Genomic DNA, 15,364 nt, shown 5'->3' on the forward strand with positions numbered 1-15,364 from the left:
CCCGTCATGCACAGAGCAGGGCCGATCAGGGGGTTGGGGCACTCCCCCCTGTCACTCACAGAGCAGGGCCGATAGGGGAGTTGGGGCACCGCCCCCTGTCACACACAGAGCAGGGCGGATCAGGGGGTTGGGGTGTTGCACCCTGTCACACTCAGGGCAGGGCCAATGGGGAGGTTATGGCTCTACCCTGTCACACACAGAGCAAGGCCCATGGAGGGGGATTGGGGCGCCACCCTCTATCACCCACAGAGCAGGGCCAATCAGGGGGTTGGGGCGCCACCACTGTCACACTCAGGGCAGGGCCGATGGAGAGGTTATGGCTCTACCCTGTCACACACAGAGCAGGGCCCGTGGGGGCGGGGGGTTGGGGCGCCGCACCCTGTCACACACAGAGCCGCAGGGCAATCAGGGGGTTGGGGAGCTCCCCCCTATCAGGCACAGAACAGGGCTGATCAGGGGGTTAGGGCGCTGCACCCTGTCACACACAGAGCAGGGCAGATAGGGAGGTTGTGGCCCCCGCCCCCCTTTCACACACAGAGCCGCAGGGCGATCAGGGGGTTTGGGCACTGCCCCCTGTCACGCTGATCCCGGTGCCGGGAGGCCTCGCGGCTCTGCTGATCCCGGTGCCGGGAGGCATATTACCCTTTTACTATATAGAATAGAGGCCTGGTGCATGGGTGGGGGCTGGCTGGTTTGCCCTGAAGGGTGTCCTGGATCAGGGTGGGGGTCCCCACTGGGGTGCCTGGCCAGTCTGGCTGAGGGGCTGATGGCCATTTTCAGGCTGGCGGGTGACTGAAGCTCCCAACCGCTCCTTTTTTTCTTTTTTTTTTTTTAATTCTGGGCCAGCTTTAGCTCTGAGGCCTCTGCTGCTGAAAGCAGGTTTCTGGCCTTTGTTTACCTTCTGTATTTGATACAATGTTGCGGTCCGGCTGGCTGAAGCCCGGCTGACTAAAGCCAGTTTCTGGGGTTTTGTTTAGCTTCTATATTTGCAACATAGTTGCTTAGAGTTGCAGCTGAGAGGCCGGCAAGTCAGGCGGGGAACGTTGGAGTCTGCAGTCACTGGAACAAGCAAGCCTCCCTGTTCGCTTCAGTGCATGGCTGCTGGGCACCATCTTGGCTGGCAGTTAATTTGCATATCGCCCTGATTAGCCAATGGGAAGGGTAGCAGATGTACGGCTAATTACCATGTTTCTCTTTTATTAGATAGGATTATAGATATTTGGAGGATATCTGTTAGCTAAGAGTTGGGTGCAATGTGCAATGCTTGGATTTTCTCACAGTTGGGCATCAATTTGGGTAACTGTATGACACTGAGGACATGGTGTCAATATGCTAATGGAATGACTGAATTCTGTAGAAGGCAGCTATTTAGTTCTTTGCTTCTGGCCAAAGTCTCAAATGCAAATCACCTTCTTCAAAACAGACACTGGCCTGAGTTGCTAGTGCTTTGAGCATTTTAAAGGAGGGGGTGGCCTGGTCCATTGGCTGAGGCAAGTCCTGGCAAATGCCTGTCGGTCTCCCCATGTTTCTCTAGGTGCACAATGCCCCCATTGTTCCAGGGAGCAGAACTTCCTTTTCTGGATGGATTAGACACGAGAGGCCACATACTTTCATGGGCTCATTGCTCAGGAGCCAGCTGTCGACAGAGGGAAGGCCTCTGAGCAGACGTCGCCTAACATCTCTCATGTCCAGTTTTCTGAACGTGGGGCTGCAGGGCCACTTCTCAATGCCTGTTTCTCTATATATTTCCTACTTGTTGGCCATTAGAGCAAACTGCCTCCCAAACTGTCTGCAGGAGGACAGGCTGAGGGGCTCTCCTCCAATTGTGCCTGTTTGGCTTGTTCTGAAATGTTCATTTTAAACTTTGAACTTGATCTATAGATCATCTGGCCATATGCTTTATGCCTAATGGATCTTCATATTACATCTTAAAATGGGAATTTTAATATTTATGATTTAATATTCCTTGGATCAGTATAAAATTAAATTCATATTTGTACTTGATAGGTATACAATGCCCAGTACTTTTTCCTGTGGTGAATTTGTAAAGCATTTGTTCACCCCACTCAACATTATAGTTCAGATGCAGAAATATACCGTTGGGAAACAGCCCATGTGAATTGCATACTGGATGAAAATGTTGCCACTGAGCAAAGAAGGACTTCACTCAGGATCTGAAAACACTGAGGCTGGCTGACATTTAACACCCACTGCCCATCATGCTCCTTGTGCTTCAAGATTCACCAGCACCACCTTCTCTTCTTGAACCTGTTTCTTGACATCCTCCCCATGCAGGCTGAGTTTGTCCCTTACTGGGGCTGCAAGCTCCTTGAACCAAGGCTCTGCCTCTTCCTGCTCTATGTTCCCAGTACCTGCTGTATTGCCTAGCACATGGGAACACCAACACCCATCTGAAGAGTGACTAATATGACTTGTTTTGACCTATGTACAAGGATGTGTCTCCTTTTTTCTGATGACAAAGAAGACATGGATTATTCTTATTTGAATTGTTGGTATGGGAAACAAACCTGCTTTGTGGAATCTTGACATTGAGAAGCACCTCTTGCTTGGGGTCAAAACAAGAGGTTAGTGTGGAGAATTCATGATGTGTTTTGTGTGGGAGCAGGGCCCCCACCAATATAGATTTGTTGAATGCATGCATGGATGGATGAATGAATTGATGCTGCATGGTCATAGACACTTGAACTCTCTCTCCACTGTTGTGTCTCTCAAGGTATACACATAATTCTCCAAGAAAATACATAGCATACAGAAGCATTTCCACAAGGAGGGTGTGCCCCTCCCACCCACCATAAGTGGTGAATTGATGAGGCCAGATCTCTATGAGAAAGAAGATGGCACTTCTGACTAGATTCCCACCTCCCTGCCCCAGATGTGGTTAGAGACAATTGCCCCCCCAGAAAGAGACGTGGTCTGTATTAGAACATGCTCACAACTACTAAAGATGCCCTTCATGTGCAATTTGACTTTTTAACAGAGTGCAAGAATGGGCTTGCTCCTCCTCTCCTTGGAGTGTGTGTGTGTTTAGGGAAATGCAGCAATGAGGATGAGAAGAGGGCAGCATAAGGAGGGGCCAGAGAACTCTTCTTTTCTGAAAGACCAACTTACCCCTCTCCATCCCCATTTCCCTCTGTCTAAACAGTTCTAAGGCTCCCAGTGCTTCCCAACATCAGTGCTGCTAAATGCACATCAAACCATTGTCTGTGGGCACCCTCATAGCCTTCAGGTGGAGGTGGGACCGTGGCAAGAGTTTCCATAGATTCCATGGGTTTGGGGGCAAGGTAAAGATATGAAGACAACTGTGATACAGTGGAGTTAATGGGGAGTCTGTGGTGAGCACTGTGCTTTCCTAGGTCTAATTGCAGGGGTCAGAGCCTATGGGTAGCCTGTAAGGTGCGGGGCACTGGGGATGAAGACCCCCAAGAAGAACACACTGGCCCTGCACCAGGCTGGTTCATACCAGGAACATTGCTCTGCATCGTAGAGAAAAGTCTTCTGGCCTAAGTAGCAGCTTCCTCTTCAGCCAAAAATAAATGAGGAGCAGCCAGAGGTCAGACAAAGACACAGGGAAGGGGAGGAAATGAGAGGTTGAAGGGACGTGTCGGGGTGAAACAAAACTGCATCAGCTTCCTGTTTCAGATAATGTGGTTGTCCTTCTGGGGCAAGACAAGACTCTTAGGTTTGGCTGAGGAAAAAGTAAGAGCTGAGACACAGCAAGACAAGGCAGCTGAAGACTAGAGTAGAGAAGAGAGGAGAGAGGCCAACAGAGGGAAATAAGTTTGGTTTCTGATGGAGCACTAGGCTCTCATGCTGGCTTGTTCTTCTGGGTATAGATACTTTTGAGGGACCAACCTTCTGAGACTGGTTTCAGAAGAAGTGAGCCATCAAAGACTCAGCTACTCCCTGAACAAGTTCATCCTTCCATCCTCCTATATCATAACATTTTCTGATGCTCACAGTTTGGAAACAAGGGCTGGAGAAAGACTTCAGAATCCACACAAACGTTTTTCTGGTTACTTGTTCCATGAATGAGTGCTTGACTGAATGAAGGATCCTCTGGTCAAATGAGATTAGGGATGCTACATTTCATCTGCTACAAATCAATCTACCTTTGGAAATTACAGAGCAAGTCAACATAGTACCAGCTCTGAGAAACCCTGCACTAAAGGAATTTAACATGTCAGTTTTTAAACTTACCTGACTGAGGACAGGTCTGCTAAACTTATAGCCCACCACACCATAGACTATGTCAATAGTGCCCCGGATTAAAGAAGTAATGCGGTCATATAGGGTAATCCCCACCATGAATAGTGTTTCCCCTTTATCTAACACCTATTAGTATCCTGAGATATTCTTACATTCTATGGGGCAAGCTTAGGAAACACTGGGTTAAGATAATGTCTTGCCTATCATGAGATTGCAAATGACACTAGTTCCATAGCATTATTGGGGCTAACTGTTTGAGTGGGGTTGACTTATGCTGGTGCATTCATCCATCAGTCCTGTTTGGAAACCACAAAGTCCTTTTGTAAGATGGTTCCTGAGATAAGGAGGCAGCTTGTGGCCACAGAGGGTGAGATGAGCTTTGCATGAGAATATCATTCACAGCCACAGTTTTCTTAGCTTAGTTCTTTAAGGTACTGGCTTTTTTTTTTTTTAATTTAAGTCAATTCCAGAATAGGCAGGTGGTGATAGAAATGCTCCATGGTCCTTAAATATTTAAAGGTCACTGATATGCAGTACTGACTATATATAACAAAGCATTCTTGAATGAAAATGTGTTTTAAAATTGCCAGAGGATTGGAATGACCTGGATCTGCTTCCCATTTCTTAAATAGCAAATATCCTATAAATCTTCAGTGTTTTTTTTGGTTTAGATTCTAAACAGCAGTTCCCAAGTTTTGTTGCACATTAGCATTAAGAATTTAATTCTGATGCCTGTGTTGCATCCCATTCCAGTGAAATCACAATATTGTGGGTGGGAATGAGGCATTTGAATTTTTAAAGGTTCCCTAGTAATTCCAATGTGCAGCAAAGTTGAGGAATCACTGGTTTAGAGCACTTTTATTTCCATATAATTATAGCAGCAGTGCCTCTGTGAGAGAAGCAGGACAGGAATTTCTCCTCATCCTCACCTTTTTTTGATAACAGAAGTCCCAAGAAGTTAAGGATCATAATCAAGATCACACATTCATGTTAGGTTCCAGGCAAGTGCCACTCCTTTGAATTTAGTTAGGTCACACCCAGCATATCAGACTGGATGCTGGAAATGGTGGGATAAGAGATTGGATGGGGTAGGGATGGGGAGAAGCTGGGATTGAAAACCTAGTGGATGGATCATGGGCCTTGTGTCTGAGAGAGAAACATGGAAACCACATCAGTGTTGTGTCTCCTGCCCTCCAATCAGGGTTGTATTATTTGTCTCCTCTTATTTTCAAACAAGCCCTCCCCATGTGTTCTAAGGCTGTCTCAAACATTCCCTCCTTTGTTTTTCTTAATGTCAATTATTTGTCTCCTCTTATTTTCAAACAAGTCCTCCCCATGCGTTCTAAGGCTGTCTCAAACATTCCCTCCTTTGGTTTTCTATTTTCCTCATTCCTGAATCAGCAGGTAGGAGACAAACTTGCCATTTTCTAGAATTGTTCTACTGGCCAGAGGGCTACTGTAGGGTCCAGAAATATATGGTGAAGGGTTTTGAGCAAGACGGTGACTTATACAATTGTAGATTACTATTGAAACAAACAGTTTACTAATAACTGGACTTCTTTGAGGCTTCAGGGTTCATTAACTAGAAACTTAGAGGGAAGGATAAAAGGAATTATTCAAAATTCCCCAAATACCATCAACTCAAGACAGTTTTCTTTTCACCATCTGGCATGATTGAGTAATCCTACTGAACATATGAGATGAAGTAAAAACACATTCCTACCAGCTCTACAAATATGGAAAATAAGCCAAGCATTCTCTTCCATTGTAGGTAGACAAGTGTGGGCTGGGGGACCCTGGAGGTTATACTCTATACTACTGGGAACTTGGAATAATGCACTGAAATTCTGAGATCCCACGGTAGGACTTAGGAGAAGTAAGATGCTTTCACTTCCAATTTTTTTAAATTACTATTTGAAACTCTCAAGGTTAGAGGACTATTTGAGCATTACTTCTTCCCTAGCCTCAGAAAAATGACACTAAATTCTCCTAAGAATGTATTGTCATGAAAGATTTTCACTAAGACAATAAAAGGGACTCTGTCAGGCCTGGATCAGAGGTTTGACAAAGGCTAGCTTAAAAAAAAAGAGTATGAATGAATATCTAAGATGCTATCTTTTGTTATAATAACATGCTAACATTTGTAAATAATTCACTTTATAAAGATAGTGAAATTTGAGCCTGCTCCTGTCTATAACACACTCACTTGTATTCCACAAAGCTTCCTTGAGTAGAAGGATAAAGGGTGGAACACCTGGGAATTGCTTATTTCAGGGGAGTGTTTCACACATGAGCAAGTCAGCTAAAGAAAGTTTAGAATCGAGAAACCAAGATGGCGGCATAGGAAAACACCGGAAATTGCTGCCTCCGACAACAACTTCAAAAATACAACTAAAAGACAGAACGGTCATCATCCAGAACCACAGGAAGGCTGGCCGAGTGGAAATTCTACAACTAGAAGGAAAGAGAAGAGCACACAGACTCAGAGGAGCTACGAAAGTAAAGTGCAGAGGTACAGAGGCTCCGGTGTGCGCAGAAAGGGGCGGGCACCTGAGGACGTGGCTATCTTTTTGAATCGGGAGGGAGTCACAAGCTCCCGACTGCTCTGAACTCCAGTTCCGGGAAATCTCTGGGGTCCCAGGGCTCATACGGGGAGAAACTGGACGGTCTGGCAGCAGGCAGAACTCAGAACTTGAGGGCGGCTTTCCCTCAGAGGTGCTGGCAGCAATTACTGGGACACTGAGACGCTCGGCCCCTTAGGGCAGGGCTGAGACTCAGCCATAGCTGCTTGCTCCGCCCTGTTGATTCCGAGACCCCGCCCCATCCAGGCTGTTCCAAAGGCTTTTGCATATGAATGCCTGGGTCCTTTGCAACCTGAAAATTACCTAACAAATTGCAGCTGGGCCAGACAGACCCAGAACTTCCAAGAGAAGGCCCAAGGCTCCACAACAGCTTGCATTGCTTCACAGCTGGGCCTCATCTGGGCACCCCCAATCCCCCAAAAAAGGAAGGGGAATCTGCATATCTCTTCGTAGCTCCTGCTGGGTAACCTCAGGAAGAGGCTTAATTAGCACCTCCTTAGATCCAAGAGCCAGTGTACCCAGTGGTCAGAGTGGGATCATCCAGATTACAACTCCTCAGATTCATAAGGAACACACTCAGGGGGCAGACTCAGTGAGCACCAAAGCCCCACTGAAGCAAGTCTTGCCCCAGAAGGGTGTCTTTAGCACAGAAGTTCTCCCACTGCAGACACAGCTGATTCTTACTGCCAATTAGCCTGGAGGTCAATTCCTCCCAGTGACACCTAAAACAATCAAGGCATAACTACAATAAGACTGTGCACAAAGCCCACAAGGGGGTGCACCAAGAGTGTCCACCTCAGGTAACTGGGGAGACTGAGCCACTGGGCCCTGTAGGACACCTACCACACAAAACCACTCTACCAACACAGGGAAGCAGACAAAATGCGAAGACAAAGAAACAGGTCACAAATGACAGAAATGGAGGACAGCAAACGACTGGATATAGAGTTCAAAACCACAGTTCTAAAATTTTTCAAGAATTTTATGGAAACTGCTGATAAATGTAGTGAGATCCTCAAGAAATCTAGTGAGACTCTTGATGTTGTGATAAAGGACCAACTAGAAATTAAGCATACACTGATTGAAATAAAGAATATTATACAGACTCCCAACAGCAGACCAGAGGATTGCAAGAATCAAGTCAAAGATTTGAAATACGAAGAAGCAAAAAACACCCAACCGGAAAAGCAAAATGAAAAAAGAATCCAAAAATACGAAGATAGTGTAAGGAGCCTCTGGGACAACTTCAAGCGTACCAACATCAGAATTATAGGGGTACCAGAAGAAGAGAGAGGGCAAGATATTGAAAACCTATTTGAAGAAATAATGACAGAAAACTTCCCCTACCTGGTGAAAGAAATAGACTTCCAAGTCCAGGAAGTGCAGAGAACCCCAAACAAAAGGAATCCAAAGAGGACCACACCAAGACACATCATAATTAAAATGCCAAGAGCAAAAGACAAAGAGAGAATCTTAAAAGCAGCAAGAGAAAGAAACACAGATACCTACAAGGGAGTACCCATATGACTGTCAGCTGATTTCTCAACAGAAACCATGCAGGCCAGAAGAGAGTGGCAAGAAATATTCAAAGTGATGAATAGCAAGAACCTACAACCAAGATTACTTTATCCAGCAAAGCTATCATTCAGAATTGAAGGTCAGATAAAGAGCTTCACAGATAAGAAAAAGCTAAAGGAGTTCATCACCACCAAACCAGCATTATATGAAATGCTGAAAGGTATTCTTTAAGAAGAGGAAGAAGAAAAAGGAACTCTTACAATTTGCCACAGCATGGATGAAACTAGAGAGCATTATGCTAAGTGAAATAAGCCAGTCAGAGAAGGATAAATACCACATGATCTCACTCATTTGTGGAATATAATGAACATCATAAACTGATGAACAAGGACTGATCCAGAGACGGAGAGGCATTGATTGGACTGTCGGGCCTTGGAGGGAAGGTAGGGGAGGGTGGGGGTAAGGGGGAAAGATCAACCAAAGGACTTACATGCAAGCATATAGGTCTAACCAATGGACATGGACAACGGGGGGGTGAGGGCATGAGCGGGGCGGGGGGGTAGGGGGTAACGTGGGTATAAGGACACATATGTAATATCTTAATCAATAAAAAAATATATTTAAAAAATAAATAAATAAATAAATAAATAAATAAATAAATAAATATTTTGTGAATCCTTAAAAAAAAAAAAGTTTAGAATCATTATTCAGTCTAAATTAGGGATTCTCAGATTATGGTCCTCAGACCAGCTAAATTACCTGGGAGTTAGTCAGAAATGCAAATTCTCAGATCCCCAAAGCAGACCTAATGAATCAGATCCACTGGGGTGGGACCCAGCCTTCTGTGCTTTAGCTAGCTTTCTGGGTAATTCCAGTGCTCATGAAAGTTTGAGCATTTCCCCAGAGTGTTGGTTCTCAAAGTGTGGTCTCCTGACCAACAACATCAGCATTTCCTGGGAAACTTCTTATAAGTCACCTGAGACTTGTTCAATGGGCATTGGCAGGTGGGAACAAAAATACTCCATGGTACTTTTAACTGTTCAGAGGCCACAGAGGTGGCAAAACTGAACATGTAAACTAATGAATTCTAGATAACCAGATGTTCTCTGGACAGGTACGGTGCTAAAGCTTTACATAAATTCTTTCTTTTAATCCACAGAAAGCCCTAAATTGATCTTATGCTAATCATCATTTTACATGCAGCAACTAAGGTTTAGAAAGGTTTAAAACACTTGTTTGAACCAAACCAGCATGGATTAGTGGTTGAGCATTGACTTATGAACTGGGAGGTTCAGATTCGATTCCTGGTCAGGGCACATGCCCGGGGTTGCAGGCTGGGTCACTGGTGGAGGATGTGCGGGAGGCAGATGATCAGTGGTTCTCTCTCATCATTGATGTTTCTGTCTCTCTGTCCCTCCCCCTTCATCTCTGAAATAAAAGCCCCACTCAAACAAGTCCTACTCCATAGGGGTGTCTCCTGCAAAGAAGATCTTCTACTGTATTTGAAGCTGGTCCTCCCAGACATTTGGCCTAGAGGTCAATTCCTTCCAGTGACGCAAACAGCAATCAAGGCTCAACTACAGCAAAACTGTGCACACAGCCCACACAGGGGTGCACCCGGAGTTCTCAGCTCAGGTGACGGAGGAGGCTGAGCCACTGGGCCCTATAGGACACCTACTACATAAGGCCACTCTACCAATTCCAGGAAACATAGCAGCTCTACCTAATACATAGAACTGAATACAGGGAAGCAGACAAAATGCAGACACAAAGAAACATCACAAATGAAAGAACAGAAGAAATCTCCAGAAAAAGAACTAAATGAAATGGAAGCAAGCGAATTACTAGACAAAGTTTAAAACAATTGTTATAAGTTTGCTCACGGATTTTAATGAGAGCTTCAAGGGACTTAGTGAGACTTTCAAGGATCTTAGTGAGAATTTCAAAGACATGAAAAAGGACCAGTCAGAAATTAAGCATGCACTAACGGAAATAAAGGATACTTTATAGGGATTCAACAGTAAAGGATTCTGAGAATCAAATCAACAATTTGGTATATGAGGAAGCAAAAAACACCCCAATCATAAGAGCAAAAACAAAAAAGAATTTTAAAAAAATATGAAGATAGTATAAGGAGCCTCTGGGACAACTTCAAGCATACCAACAATAGCATTATGGGGGTGCCAGAAGGAGAAGAGAGAGTGCAAGATATTGAAAACCTATTTGAAGAAATAATGACAGAAAATGTCCCCTACCTGGTGAAAGAAATGGACTTACAAGTCCAGAGAGCACAGAAAATCCCAAACAAGAGGAACCCAAAGAGGCCTACACCAAGACACATCATTCTTAAAATGCCAAAGGTTAAGATAAAGAGAGAATATTAAAAGCAGCAAAAGAAAAGCAATTAGAAAGAAGAAAAAGATTAAAAAATATCAACAATAAAATGGCAATTAATACATATCTAGCAACAATTGAACCTAAAAATCAAAATAAATGAACAAAGAATCTAATGAACAAAATAAACTGATGAATAAAATAGAACCAGAGGCATGGAAACATGGAAAATACTGATGAATCTCAGAGGGAAGGGGGGGGATGGGTGGAAAGAGATTAACCAAAGAACTTACATGCATATATGTACTACCTATGAACAAAACAATAGGGTGGTGAAGGCCTGGGGTGGGGAGGGAACTGGGTAGAGGGGCCAATGGGGGGAAAAGGAGGGGGGCATCTGTAATACTCTCAACAATAAAGATTTTTTAAAATTAAAATATATTTTAAAATATACTTTTTCAAAAAGAGACAAAATAAAGACACTTGTTGGAGGTTCACAGCTGTTAAGGTGGCAGAGAAGCAGTTGAAGTGAGAAGCCTGTATGTTCATACCCTGAACTGCACTGTTCCAAGCCCTTAAATACATCATGTTATTTAATCCTTACAGTAGCCTATGGTAACCATTTTTATTGTCGAACAATAGAAGTTCAGAGCTAAGCAAGTTGATACTATATAAAGATCTGAAACCCAGCCTGGGTGATCCAAGCTCCCTACTCTCCACTACCATGCTGTTCTTTACTTGGTATGCTCTATGGAATGTCACTCTGTTTCCCAATTTTGGATTAGATTTTATTCCCCCTAACAGAGGTGTGGGACAGCTATTATAGGATCGAGAGACATTCAAAATGTACTTCCTATACCCTCCCCTTCTTTGAAGAATTGAATTATTGTCTGTGAGAGCCTCTAAATTACCTAATTTTTTGTTGTTGTTGTTGGTAGAACTCACTGAAAACATTGGGCTTCCCCTGGAACTGCTGGAAAAACCAGACCCCTGGCCGGCCTGTGTCACATATACCTCCCCGATGGTGCGAAGACTCATTGAGAAAAGCAAAGCTAGAGAACTGGAATACACACAGACTCTGGAGGAAAGCCGATGGACTCACAGGCAGAGCAGGACGCCCAGCATCGTCCAGCTGAAAAGAAAAAGGTCATCCAAGACTTCTGGCAAAATGGTGTTGAAGGACATGAAGTCCGAGACCATGTTGTCAGTGTGGAGTGATTTTTCGGCATCGGCTGCAGGTCCCACCATCACCCCAGAGACCATACCCTTTCACATGGATTCCAGAGAAAGTCCCACTGCAAACTTTAACAAGATCATCTTCTCTCAAAAACCTCTGATGAGGATGCTTCCATCAGCTCACTTCTGGCCATCAAGGAGAAACATTTAAATGTTTAGCAAGCAGTCCCTGCAACTCTCCAAGACTGTACAGCAATTAAGCTTCATTTGCCACAAGTTTCACTATGTCCTTCAAGGCTGAACTTGTCCCTGCTCAGGCTGGGAAGCCAAGCTCTGGTTTCCACTATCAATGCTTGGGACCTAACTGTGGGTAAATTAGGCTGGGTCCAGATAGGAAACAGAAGTCACACCAGCTATTTTATTAGAGATAATTGAATAGAAAGAATTATTAAATAGGCAACTGAAGATACAGGAAGCAGGTATCACCTCCAAGGCTGGGGGTGGAGGGGACAAAGGGAAGTATTGGACTACCTAAAAGTGAGACAGTTGGAGGGAGTGTGGGCTGAATCCCAGGTTCCCCAGGTGAGGAAGTGGGGTGCTCCTTAGCTGGTGCTGGTGCCTGAGCTCAGCAGAGAGCCCCTGTGGGGATGGCACTCCTGCAGTGAGGAGGGGGCTGTTTTGGCTGAGGTTGATTCTGTGAGTGTTGGGAAAACCAGAAAGCTGTCCTCAAATGCTTCTGAAGGAATTGACACTACCTGAGTGAACAAGAAGCATTGCTAGGAAAAACAGACAGGGACAGGAAGCCCCACAGAGATAAACAGGAAGTAAACCAAACATGAGCTGCTTCCTCTGCCTCCAGCCTCTAGGCTCCCTCTAGCACCCACTGTGGGCAGAGCCTATCAGGGCGGGAAAGCAGGAATGTGGGTTGCAGAATCCCAAACCCAGCATCTCAAAGAATAGTATAAAAGCATGGACTTGAACCCAGGAGGAAATTAGCTTGACCCAGCACGATGGGGTTCCTGGCATTGAGATGTTTTGCCTTGGAGGGTTTACAGAGTGCAGGGAGGCTCGGCTGCCCCCTGCTAAGAAATGGAGGGCTTTCTCCCTGTACCTCTTTAAGGCTTGCCTTGCTGAGCAGAGCTGGTGGGAAGCCCGCGGCTGGACCTCAGCTGTTGTCTGTCAAAGCACAGCTAGACCGGGGCCACTCAGGCTCTGAGCGGCTCCTGTGTGGGGCCAAAGCACGGGTTGCTAAACCACCGTCCCAGCAAACAGGCTCTGTCTTCACACACGAGGGACCGGGCCTCCTGGCGGCCCCAGCTGGTCTCAGGTGTGGGTTCATCTCTGAGCACAGCTCCTCCAGGGGCTTTTCTTCCTTTCAACCTCCCCTGAGTTTCTGTGTTTCTATTTCTACAGCAGCTAATACCTATCATGCTTCTCTGTTGCTATAAATGCCATTTGAAAAAGTTGAATTTGCCCTACAAATGTGTCCTCTCCACCCCAGAGTCTGGGGAGAGGGTGCTCAGCTCTGGTTGCTGTGCGCTGGGCTGGAGTGGCCGCCCATCCTGCATCTCAGCTCTGGCCAGAACGAGTTCGGGAAAGAACATAAGTGGGTCCCAGCCCATCCAAGCGGCTATGCTTTGTGAGCACTGAGCACTTACAGACATGGAGGATAAATTCTTCCAACAAGAATTTTTATCTGTTCTTTCATGGAAGTTTATTGCCAGAATCGATTTAGAAAGCTATGGTTAGAGTTTTCAGGAATTTGGAATTATTTCTTCCGATCCTTTTGAGAGCAGAGAACTTACAGTTCTTTTTTAAATTAAATTTCTAGGTGTTTAATAGTTCTTATGAAAAGATATACCCTCTAAATTTAAATGAGTGTCTATAAATAGCATTTAGATGAATTTAATTCTAGGTCTATTATAACCACAACACCACTAGCTCCATGTGTGATGAGAATGCGTTGCATCTGTGGCATTTCAGACTGTCTCCTGAGGCAATTTTAACACCGAAAACGCCTGATTCTATTTGAAATGTGGACTCTGCTCAAGCCCACGCTGGGCTCACGGGTCTGGCCACATGTGCACGAGGCTGAGGAGGCTGCTGGGAAACCCTCCTCCAGGGAAGAAGCAGCTGGGTGAGGCCAGCTGGGCCAGCAGCCACGCTTTGGCCAGGGCAGAGGGGCATCCTGTGTGACTGGTGGCTGCTGCTGAGGTTTGTCTCCTGGTGCAGACTTCTGTGAGCTCCATGGAGGGGGGTCCTGTGAGTCAATGTTTAAAGGGCTCTTTGGCTAAAATCTTGGAAGGCCCTGCAGTACAGGTGGAGTGTTAGGAAGAGAGCCTCTTGCTTTCACAAGTACCAGCACACGGGGCCCACTGCCTGGGCCTGTGCAAGCAGCAGCCAGGTCTGGTGGAGCCCAGCGGACACCTGGCAGTGCCAGCTTTGTTCATAAGAACCTGCCAGGCATCCTGGGCCCGGCCCACGACAGGCACCCCGGGTGCTCCCAGAGCAGGCCTGGGGCCCTTCCAGGGCCTGAGCCCAGCGGACTCCTGCAGGCCGGCGCAGGCAGGAATGCAGACTATTCCTAGTGTGGCCGCATCTGCCCTCCAAGCCCAGGCTGGGGCAGCTCATGTTACACTGGACATACTGAGCTTCCATCTCTAAGAGGGAATTGGCTTTCTTGGATGTCCCACAGCCCACAGCTGCCTCCTCTCATCTCCTCAGCACCTGGAATTTTCTGTTTGGCATGAGAGCTGCTGCAGTTAGCCTCCCTGCTGGTGTGGTTCACGCAGCAGCAGGGTTCTCTGTTGGCTGCTGTGTGGCCGTAACTAAGGCCCTGTCTGACACATGCCCAGGAGCTGTGTCACTAAGGCTCCACGTGACATATACTGCGGAGCTGTTTTTGAACACATTCTCTGGCTCTCGTGCACAGTATGGCACTCACCCATTTGCAAATTCCACAGTTGGTGTTGAAATCCTCAGACGTGACAGCCTGCTGGCCATTTTTGCTCTGGCCGGGCTGTCAGGACATCAGACAGCTCCACAGGCAGCCCAGCCAGGGCCTGGGGCACATCTTGAAGGAGATAAGGCTGCCTGACAGATAAGTGGCTGCAGGAGAGTCTTCAAGGACATAACACATAAACAAAGGCGCTGGCGCAGGTTCCTGCCAGGGTGGCCTGGGAGCCCTACCAGGAATAGGAGGCTGGGGTGGGACCTAACCAGCAGGCCTGTGAGCACCGGACTTGATCAGCAGCACCAGTGGCCCGTGTGGTGTGGCCAGAAGACCTGTTCTTGCCACTGTTGGCCTACGTCAGTGGTCGGCAAACTCATTAGTCAACAGAGCCAATTATCAACAGTACAACGATTGAAATTTCTTTTGAGCAACAAATTTTTTAACTTAAACTATATAGGTAGTTACATTGTTATTAACTTAATTAGGGTACTCCTAAGGCTTAGGAAGAGCCACACTCAAGGGGCCAAAGATCCGCATGTGGCTCGCGAGCCGCAGTTTGCCGACCACGGGCCTA

General features: G+C 46.0%; 1 protein-coding gene across 1 annotated transcript in view; it reads left to right on the forward strand.

Annotated features, from left to right (window-relative positions):
* CDRT4 (CMT1A duplicated region transcript 4) overlaps positions 1-12,048 on the forward strand; it is a 27,728-nt gene extending 15,680 nt beyond the window's left edge. The window contains exon 3 of the mRNA XM_014463145.2: positions 11,600-12,048. Within this exon, the coding sequence (XP_014318631.1) occupies positions 11,600-12,048 (449 nt within the window). The remainder of the gene's footprint in view (positions 1-11,599) is intronic.
* The last annotated feature ends 3,316 nt before the right edge of the window (positions 12,049-15,364 follow it).

Source organism: Myotis lucifugus, unplaced genomic scaffold, assembly GCF_000147115.1.
Source record: "Myotis lucifugus unplaced genomic scaffold, Myoluc2.0 scaffold_199, whole genome shotgun sequence".
Classification (NCBI taxonomy): domain Eukaryota; kingdom Metazoa; phylum Chordata; class Mammalia; order Chiroptera; family Vespertilionidae; genus Myotis; species Myotis lucifugus.